Raw genomic sequence first — 9,296 nt, forward strand, 5'->3', positions numbered from 1 at the left:
TTGTCACCACCACCAGAAAAAAAAAGTCTAAGAGAAGTTGGGTTCCCAGATCCTGCCACTGTCAGGAGTCCCCAGTACAGCACCATCTCCAGCATCTTCCCATCTACCATCAGTACACAGTGGCCCCAGTTATGTCATGTGTCCTGTCCCCTCCTAGAGGCCAGGCTGCCTCTCCATGTTTTCCTAACCCTAGGCTGGGACTCTCTGGGTGTCTTGGAAGGTGATCCTCAGCCTGGTGTGCAGCAGGAACTGCGTGAGTTGTCTGGCTCTGCTCAGCAGTAATGAGATCCTAATAAACCTGGGCTGCACCAGGATGATGGGAAGCAATGCCCTGGGTATTGCTTATGTGGGGGGAAAAAAAGGCAAATCCGAGGCAGAAAGGGACCAACAACGCAAAAAGCTGTCATTTAATGGGCGGGAATGGCAACAATGCACTTGGGGCACCGATTTGGGAGCCAAGAGTCGTTTGCAGGGGAGTGCTCAGCCCTGCAGAGGGGGCTGCAGCGACACCTCCAGCGGGCTAAGCCTCAGGGAAGACGAGGAAGCCGGAGAAGATGCTGTCGGACCCCTCGATCCCCACCAGGGAGTTCTTCTCCGTGGGCTCCAGCCAGACAGACTCGTTCATTGCCATCTTGAGGACCACGCCGCCCGTGGTGACCTGGAAGCTGCTGTGCACGTAGTCACAGAAGGTCACCACCTTCTCCCCCCTGCTGCCGCCTCGCCCCTTTTTGAAGCTGAGGCAGAGGTTGCCCCTGGAGGTGACGTGGTAGGTGAAGTAGTAGATGCCGGGGACGCGGCAGAGGAAGCGGCCGTAGCGGTTCTCGTAGTGGCCCCTCTCGTTGGTGACGACGCGGTCGAAGCGGACGGGCTGCTCCCGGCGGGGGTAGGTGCTGATGCTCCTGGCAGCGGAGAAGGCAGACTTGAGGGTGGCCTGGTAGTCTCCAGAGTCCCCCGGCGGGCCAGGTAATCCGATGAGACCTGGTAATCCCCTGGCACCTGGTGGGCCCCTGGGGCCGACCTTCCCCGGGTACCCCGGCTCTCCCGGGTCTCCCTTCTCCCCCAGGTCTCCTTCATGCTCCGCCCGACCAGGAGGTCCTAGGAAGCAGGAAGAAGAGTCATTGTGGTCACAGCTGAGCCCCACAGGTCTGCAGAGGGAGTCTGGGGAAGGAAACCTGCACGCGTTGTGGGTCAGACCCCTGCCCAACTGGCAGGTGTGAGAGGATGAAAATCCACCTCCAGTAATCTGTCAAGATGTAGAAAATCTACAGAAATTTGTGAAAGAACAAAAAAAAGTTCAGGAAGAAACTAGTGGGATGTCCCCTAAACAATGCTTAAAGTAGAAGAAGACATTAAAGCTTTGAAACAGCTTCTGTCTGTAGTTGCCAGTGAAACACTCTTAATATCGACAAACTGAAAGTGGAAACTGCACAGGGGCTGAAGAATGCAAAAATAGCATTGCAAATACTGAAAACTTGCTGTTGTTCACCCTCCCTCCCCAGGTTCCTCAGTGAGCTCCAGTCTGTCCAGTCCCTTCTGTCCCTGAGCATCACCCTCACCTGACAACACCTCAAAGGAACTGGTGAAAATGGATTGCTTTCCCAGGACCACGTACCTGGCTCTGCTTTTTCCTGCTCTTGGCATTCCCAAGATGATTGTCTTCCCCACCTGCAGCCTCCTCCTTACCTTGCTCGCCCTTTGGGCCATCCTCCCCATCTCTGCCATTGCTGCCAGGTCGTCCTGGTGAGCCTGGGATGCCTGGGATGGTGCCGTAGGTCTTGCAGAGTGTGGCACTGGCAAGCTGCCCTTCAGCCAGGCAGATCAGCATCACCCACACGATCCACATCTGCAGAGGCACAGAAGGGTGTGGAGGGGCTTGCCTGGGTGGTGGGAGGGTTGGGGAGGGCACTCTATGCTACTCTGAAGGATGGTGACTGGAAGCACATCTGGGTAATATCACCAGGGAGGGAAAACATCCTACTATGGAGCCAAATCTGCTGTCCTGATGGCCTTGGAGGGAAGGACCAGTCCTTTTGGGCCAGGCAGAGATTGTCAGTCTCTGCTCATCTTAAATTCCCAGCCTCAGGTGGACTTTCCCAGCACTGAAACTCTGGTGCTAGCAGGACAAGAGGTTGGTGAGTTGGATTCCCCAGCCACGGCAGGTCCAATTTGGATGTGACAGGATGAATTCACAGGCTCCTAGCCCAGGTCTATCACATGACCAGAGCATCTAAGAGCAGGAGACCACACCCAGGGCACCTTTCAGACTACTACCCAGTCCCTGATCACCCTTCTGGGACTTTGCAATCTCCCCTTTCATGTTCTCCTTTCTCCCAGGTGGAGCAGGAGAGGTTGGGGTCCCACCAGAAATCTCCACCCAGCATCCCCACCACCCCTTTTCTCTACTGCCCCAAGCCACAGGGAAGTGCCAGGGGTGCAGGTGACTGTCACCCTCCTGGGACCAGGTGTTCCACATGCTCCTGCCTGTGCGGGGGCCTGGGGCTCAGCCTTGCTCTTACCTTGAGCTCCTTGTTGCTTGGGTGGGGAGGTGGAGTGGGACACACCAGCGTCCTGCTTGGAAATGCCTGCGAGGAGAAGCAGAAGTTGGCTGCAGGAGTTATTGTGAAAGGATCTGGGACACATCCCGTTTTTTTATCTTTAGCTCCTGCCCTTTTGTCCGTGGCAGTTTCACATCCTCCACGAGTGCTCTCTGCCAGCTCAGCAGAACAAGCCACCCCCAAACAGCCCCCCCAGAGTACAGCTCTGTCCTGCAGGGTCCCTGGATCCTGCTCAGATGCCCCCCCCTGCTCAGAAGAACACTGACCTGAGCTCCAGACAGGTTTGGGGTAACCCACCGGTGCCGCAGAGTTGTGCGTGCGCTCAGCCAACCTCCCTCAGCTCTGCTGGGAGGCTCTGGCAGACCCAGGGGATGCTGCAGGGCCTTGGCATCCATCATCCTGAATATGTGCCCCAGGCTCTCCTAAATGTTGTGTGTGGGAAGTGATTTTACCCTGCGGGAAAAGCATTCCCAGGCCTGCTTTCCCCTGCTGCCTTGCCAGGGTGAAGCGCAGGACACTGGGATATGACCTGTTCCACCCTGTGTGCCACCAGGAGGAGTCCCCATTGAGTTTTGGTGGGCTCTGCAGCCTGCACAGCCATGAACTCCTTTGGTCTGGGTCAGGGAAGCAGAGCTCTGTCCCTGGCAGGGCTGGGACCCCGGGGATATCCCCCCCTCAGTGGCGTGTCAGTGGGGTTTGCTGCGTGGTCTGTGCCCATCTGCAGCTGGATTGCTTCCACTTTGATGGGGAAGGGGAGGAGCAGGGGCCCTACTTGGAGGAGTCTTGGTCCTCCCTTGGTGGGGCCTGTGTGGGGGCAGAGGAACCATCCCGTTCTTGCAGGCAGTGCAGCCAGGGGTCGTACCCTCACCCCACCCCGAGCCAGGGTGTGCATGGTGTGTGATGTCACTGATGCTGAGCACAGCAAGGGCTCAGGGACTTGCTGATGCCACACAGATGTCCAGATGTCACACACACATCCGTCACCATATCCATCAGGCTCTACCTGCAGAAAGGTAAGTCATGAAGGACACAACACGCTATACCAGGTGCACTGGGGAAGGATTTATTGACACTTTCCACAGCCAGGTCATGGCAAAGGGGCTGCTGCAGCCCCAGGACACCTGGCTGAACCTGGGGCAACCAAGGTGGGGAGGGGAGAGAGGCAGAGAGACCCCTGAGGTAATATCGGTTTACTGGGTGGGGTTATAAGGCAGTGCCAGTGGGACAGGGGGCTCAGCACCATCACTCTGGGTGCAGATGCATCCAGATGTGCCTGTTCCCCCTGTTCAGCAGCTGCCAATGCTCAGTCCTCACACTGAGGGATTGTGTCTGGGGGGTGATGCCCTCGCTGGGGCTTCCCACTCAGCAGAGAAACTGAGAGTGTCAGCAGCAGCCTGGCAGTGAGCAGTGTGTTTGGGGCAGGATGAAGCAGTCAGGGTGCTGGGGTGGGCTCTGGTGACCCTCTAGTCTGGGAAGAGCAGGAACCCTGAGAAGATGCTGTCAGAGTTGGCGATGCCCACCATGCCGTTGTAGTCGTTCACTCCCAGCCAGACCTGGTCCTCAGCAGCCAGGTGGAGCAGGAGCCCCCCCGAGCTGACCTGCATGGTGTTGGTCTTGTGGTCACAGAAGCTGGCCATCCTCCTCTGGTTCTTGTGCAGGATGGTGCAGAGGTTGGCTGTCTGCGAGGTGTGGAAGACGAAGTAGTAGAGCCCGGGGAGTTTGCAGGTGAACTTGCCCGTGGTGGTGTTGTAGTCGTGGTTGGTGTTGGTGATGACGTGGTTGAAAATCACAGGGACGTTCCTCAAGGGGTGCTCCTTGGTCTGCCTCGTCACTGAGAACGCTGACTGGTGCTTCTGCTTGTAGCTGCCTGGCATTCCTGGCTCTCCAGGCAGGCCTATCACCCCAGGGTCTCCAGCGGGACCAGGAAGGCCACTGGGACCCTTCTTGCCTGGCAAGCCAGGGCTGCCCGGTTCCCCTTTCATGCCCTTGGGCCCTTGCACTGCAGGAGGAGCTGGGATACCTGTGGAGTGGTGGGGAGTGAAAGGGAGTCGGTGTCAACAGCAGGATGTGAGGAGAGGCTTCTTCTCCAGCCCCTTCCCTTGGGCAGGAGAGTGCTGTTGCCTCTTTCCAGCCTGACCACAGAGGGTGCTCTCCACAGCCTGCAAACCAAGGCAGACCAGCCATGGAGGCCTCAATGCTCCCCACTGCAACAGCCCTGTGGTTTCCCTCATTTCTCACTCACCTGGCTCCCCTTTGGCTCCCTTCAGCCCATCCCGGCCGTCCTTGCCTGGCATACCCGGCATTCCTGGCAGGCCTGGAGCTCCATAGCAGTTGTGAGGGGCATCTCCATTCACAGCAGAGCCCACATGCAGGAGGAGGAGGGTGAGGGCCAGACTGAGCTGCTCCCAGAATCTCTGCTCCATTTTGGTTCTGTAGCATGCAAAGGGAAAGAAATGCTGGAGTGAGGGGCCATGGCAGGGTGGCTTCCAGGGCATGGAGAAAAGGAGGCTGGCTGCATCAGGAGCTCCTGGGTCCCATGAGTGTGCCCTCAGTGTCCCACCCCTACCAACTGCCAGGCAGTGAGGAGGTGGATACGTGGAGATGGGCCCTGTGCTCATCACCAACCCCAGGGCAGTCACTGATGGCACAAGTTGGGTTGGACTTCCAGTCTGGATGAAGCTATGAGGTCTGTGGTAGCCACAGCCAGCTCCAAGTCCTCCCAGTCCAGTGTCCAAGCCCCTGGTGATGCACACACCGCTGTGGACTGCCACACTGTGCTGCACCAAGGCTGGAGCTCCCTGGACCCAGCTGATCTCATTCCCCCTCCAGCAGCAGCCTCACTGTCTTGGCTCTGTCCCTCGGGTTGATTATTTCCATCTGCTGGTGCATCCATCACATGTGTGCAGCCCAGCAGTGCCTGTCTCCTTCCCCTCCTCCTCCTCCTCCTCTCACATCCACATCCTCCTCACAGCATTGCTGGACCCTCAGGCCCTCTGCAGCCCACCCGAGACACAGGGACCCTGCAGCACCTCTTACCTCTGGTGGGGAGCAGGGGACAGGACCCTGTGCTGCTGGTCCCTCTGGCCGTGGCAGTCACTGCACAGGGACAGACCCTGTCACCCTCACAGAGGAAGCTGCAGATTTGGGAAAGGCCCTTGGGGACCCAGAACCCCCAGCTGTCCCCAGCAGAGTTTCACATCCTTCTGCCTGGCTGTTTCTGCTGAGTGAGCACTTTCTTGGCTGTCTAGCGAGACCTGCACTCGTGCCACTGCAACAGGAAGGGCTGGAAGGACAGACGTGGGACAAAGCTCTGCCAAAAGATGTGCCACCACCCTCAGAAGCCCCCCCCGAAATCACCTGCTTTCCCCTTCACTTGTTTCTGAGCAAAAGGGCAGTGTGGAGAGCAGAGCCTCAGGCCAACTCTGTTGGGCTAGAGATGCCTGTGCCACTGAAGGGCTGGTGCGAGGTCGCTGCCGGGCTCTGATGGAAGATGCTGCACCCCTAAATGGGACTGGAGGGTGTTTCTCCTTGAGAGTTTCTGACCTGCACCTTCCACTGTGCTCCACCAGTTCTGCTGGGTGCTGGGCTTTGTGAGGCCCCAGCATGCCTCGTCAGGGTGTTGCTCCACTCAGTGACCTGGCCTCCTCCTCACAGCTCCAGGAACGGAGACATTTGAGTGCCCAGTGTGTGTGCAGTAGCTCCCCTGAGGAGCAGACCCAGGGTATGGCACCTATGTGTCTTTCCTGATGCTTCTCAGCTGTCTGATTTGTGCCCAGCTTATTGTACCTCCCACCCATCTCACCCCAAGGCCCTCACAACTCCACCACCAACACCCCACAACCCCATCAGTCACCCTGATATCCCTGTCCCTCCTTGCTGTAAGGCCAGAGGACCACAGCTGCCTTTCCTCTTCCTAGGAGAGTTTGGATACTAACAGGGGCCACATTGGTGAGGTGCATGACCTGCTGCCTGTGTTTTCCCTTGCAGGACAGCTGCCTTGGGCTCAGCAGAGAAGGACACACATAGCCTAATCCCAGCATTCCTCCCTGTAAGTGTCAACTCTGACTGGACACTCCATTCCCTCCTGTCCTTCTCCCTCTGCAGTGCCAGGGACAAGCTGGGATCACTTCTCTCCCTGGACAGTTTGGGGGGGGATCCAGGATATTCATGGTTGGGGGAAGATTGCATGAGTAGAAAAGAAAACTCAAAGAGCTATGGTGAAAGAAGGGTTTATTTATACTGATGGAGAGGATGTGAGAGAATGTGTTCCAGTGCCAGGAAGGCATTTACAGTGGTTAGAGTAGCAGAAGCAGTGGCAGGCAGTGATTTCCCACCCAGGAGCAAAGAGCCACAGCTGGTGACAACTGGGACCTGCTGGAGTGAGGTATGAATGCCCAGGAGGAGAAAGGGATGAGAGTCCACTGCCTCCAGGATGGAGTGGGCAGGCTCAGCACAGAGGTGACTGCTGCGCTGGGGACCCACGGCCTGGCCAGTTGTGACACTGGTGGAAGCACAGGACCCATCTGCACGCTCAGTTTGGGGCCATCCTGGCGTGCTGTGGCACCAAACCATCCCACACCCACAGGGGATCACCCACACAGGCAGACATCCCTTGATGCCCTGGGAGCCCCTCAGCCTGTCTGTGGGAAGAGCATGAAGCCGCTGAAGACGCTGTCAGCCTCGGAGCCACTGTAGATGGAGCTGCCCCGGGCGGGGTGGGTGGTCACGGACACCTGGTCGCCCGGGGCCAGGCTGAGGACGCTGCTGCCCGAGTTCACCTGCAGGATGCCGACGCTGTTGTTGTCGCAGAAGCTGACGACATCCTCCCTGTTCTTGGTGATGCTCAGGCACAGGTCCCCGCTGGAGACCACCTGGTAGGCGAAGTAGTAGAGCCCGGGGATGCGGCAGGTGAACTGCCCCGTCTGGGGGCTGTAGGAGTTCTCCTCGTTGGTGATGATGTTGTCGAACACCACCGTCCTGCCCATGGACGGCGGGGACCTCCGCGAGGCGGAGAAGGCAGGGCGTGGCTGCTCCAGGGTATTGCCGGGTAGCCCCTTCTCCCCCTTGAACCCTGGCAGCCCTGGCATCCCAGTGACGCCAGGGAGGCCAGGGAGGCCGCGGTTCCCTGGAATGCCAGGAGGGCCGGGGTCACCTGCATCCCCTTTGGGTCCCTGGATGCCCGTCCTTGGCGCTGGTTTCCCTGGGGAGAGGTGGTGAAGAGGAGCAGTTGGTGCACATCCAGCATCTCCCAAGCTGCTCCCACAGCCTGGGGTGCTCCTATCAAGAGGTTCCCAGGCTCCCCACACTGGGCATCTCAGGCTTCCCCTTACCTGGCTCTCCCATGTCACCCTTCTGCCCTGGCCTCCCATCACGGCCAGGCACTCCAGGGAAGCCATCCTTGCCATCTGGTGCCCGGCAGACTCCATTCTCCAGCAGGGCTGTGCTCAGCACTGCTGCCAGGGTGCTGATCCCCAGCCAAAATTCGGGTTGCATCCTGCCTCCTACAAGCAAAAGGGTGGGGAATTGGGGATGGAGGCAAACACACGGATCCTGGACACGGACATGCAACTGCTCTCAGCACTTGTTTGATACAATTCACCAGACACCGCATGCAGTGGTGGAAACAGCTTCCTAGAAGGGTTTTGGAGGTGTTTCCTTGTGTGATCAGAAATAACAGAAGTCAATGAAAATCTCTGACATGCCCATGGCAGGACTGTGGGATTAGAAAGCCTGAGATGTAGATGACAGCAAAAACCCAGGATGTAAAGGACAATTTCATGTCCTGGGGATGGGTCGTGGCTCCTCAGATGCATGTAGAGGATGTTTAGTGCAGTTTTGAGGGAGAAGCAGTGATGTACAGGGCTGTGGTTCCATGGGACAGAGAACACATGGGAAGAAAGGATGCAAAGAGACATGACAGGGAGGGGAAAACAGGGAAACGGGATCCAAATCTCCAACACACAGAGCTGGGAGAACAGAGAGATGCCCTGAGCACACAACACCTATCTCAAAACCTGAGGTGCTCAGCCTGAGACAAGCCCGCAGAGCCCAGTGATGTCCACAACCACACAGAGCAAGGACAGATTCTTGCAGCTCCCCCCGCCCTTGCGTCATCTCCTCCCATTTTCCTACTTTAAACTCCTGTGGAGGGGGAATGTGAAGAAAGAATGAGGACAGGGAGCAAGGTCAGGAGAGTGGTGGCAGAGGAGGAGTGTGTCCCCTGCTCTTTGGGGTGACTTACCTCGGTGCAGGGGGTCAAGGCAGACCAGAGTGAGCAGCAGCTCAGTTTGCTGGAAGCTCCTCCCTGGGAGCAGGGAGGAAGAGGAGCAGGGATGTCTTTGCACGCACCGTGGTTTGCCCGTCAGGGAAGGGACGTGCCGAGTTTCGCTTTCTCTGTACGAGAAAGAACTTTGTTCCCCTTTCCCCACTTGACTCTGGCTGTGCTGGAAACAGCTTGGTCATCAAGAGTGCAGGACTGCTGGGTGCCCAGCCTGGCCCAGCAGCACAGCTCCCACAGCAGGGACTGGTGGACACTGGGCACAAAGCAACATGACAGTGGAGGGTGCCCAGAGGCTGCCCAGGGCAACAGCACAGCTCTGTCCCTGCAGGAGGGGACAGGTGATCACAGCACCAGGGGTCACAGCCAGCCAAGGAATGCTCAGAGGGGGCCCAGGGATCACCTTTGAGGGCTCCTGGTCTGGGTGATGAGCAGAGTGTGTCTGCCACTGGTACCCAGCCTTG

At 58.0% G+C, this 9,296-nt stretch overlaps 1 protein-coding gene across 1 annotated transcript; it reads right to left on the reverse strand.

Moving 5' to 3' along the window:
• Positions 1-520: 520 nt before the first annotated feature.
• Positions 521-8,852, reverse strand: C1QB (complement C1q B chain). The gene is made up of 10 exons (XM_008928688.3): positions 8,797-8,852; positions 7,886-8,056; positions 7,192-7,755; positions 5,682-5,823; positions 4,798-4,985; positions 4,022-4,575; positions 3,599-3,686; positions 2,517-2,707; positions 1,684-1,843; positions 521-1,095 (listed from the first exon to the last, which is right to left on the reverse strand). Exons 2-10 carry the CDS (start codon positions 8,046-8,048, stop codon positions 521-523), a joined length of 2,625 nt encoding a protein of 874 aa, XP_008926936.2. The 5' UTR covers positions 8,049-8,056; positions 8,797-8,852.
• Positions 8,853-9,296: the final 444 nt, after the last annotated feature.

The sequence above is a fragment of the Manacus vitellinus genome, unplaced genomic scaffold (assembly GCF_001715985.3).
Source record: "Manacus vitellinus isolate BGI_N305 unplaced genomic scaffold, ASM171598v3 scaffold_46_pilon, whole genome shotgun sequence".
Classification (NCBI taxonomy): Eukaryota; Metazoa; Chordata; class Aves; order Passeriformes; family Pipridae; genus Manacus; species Manacus vitellinus.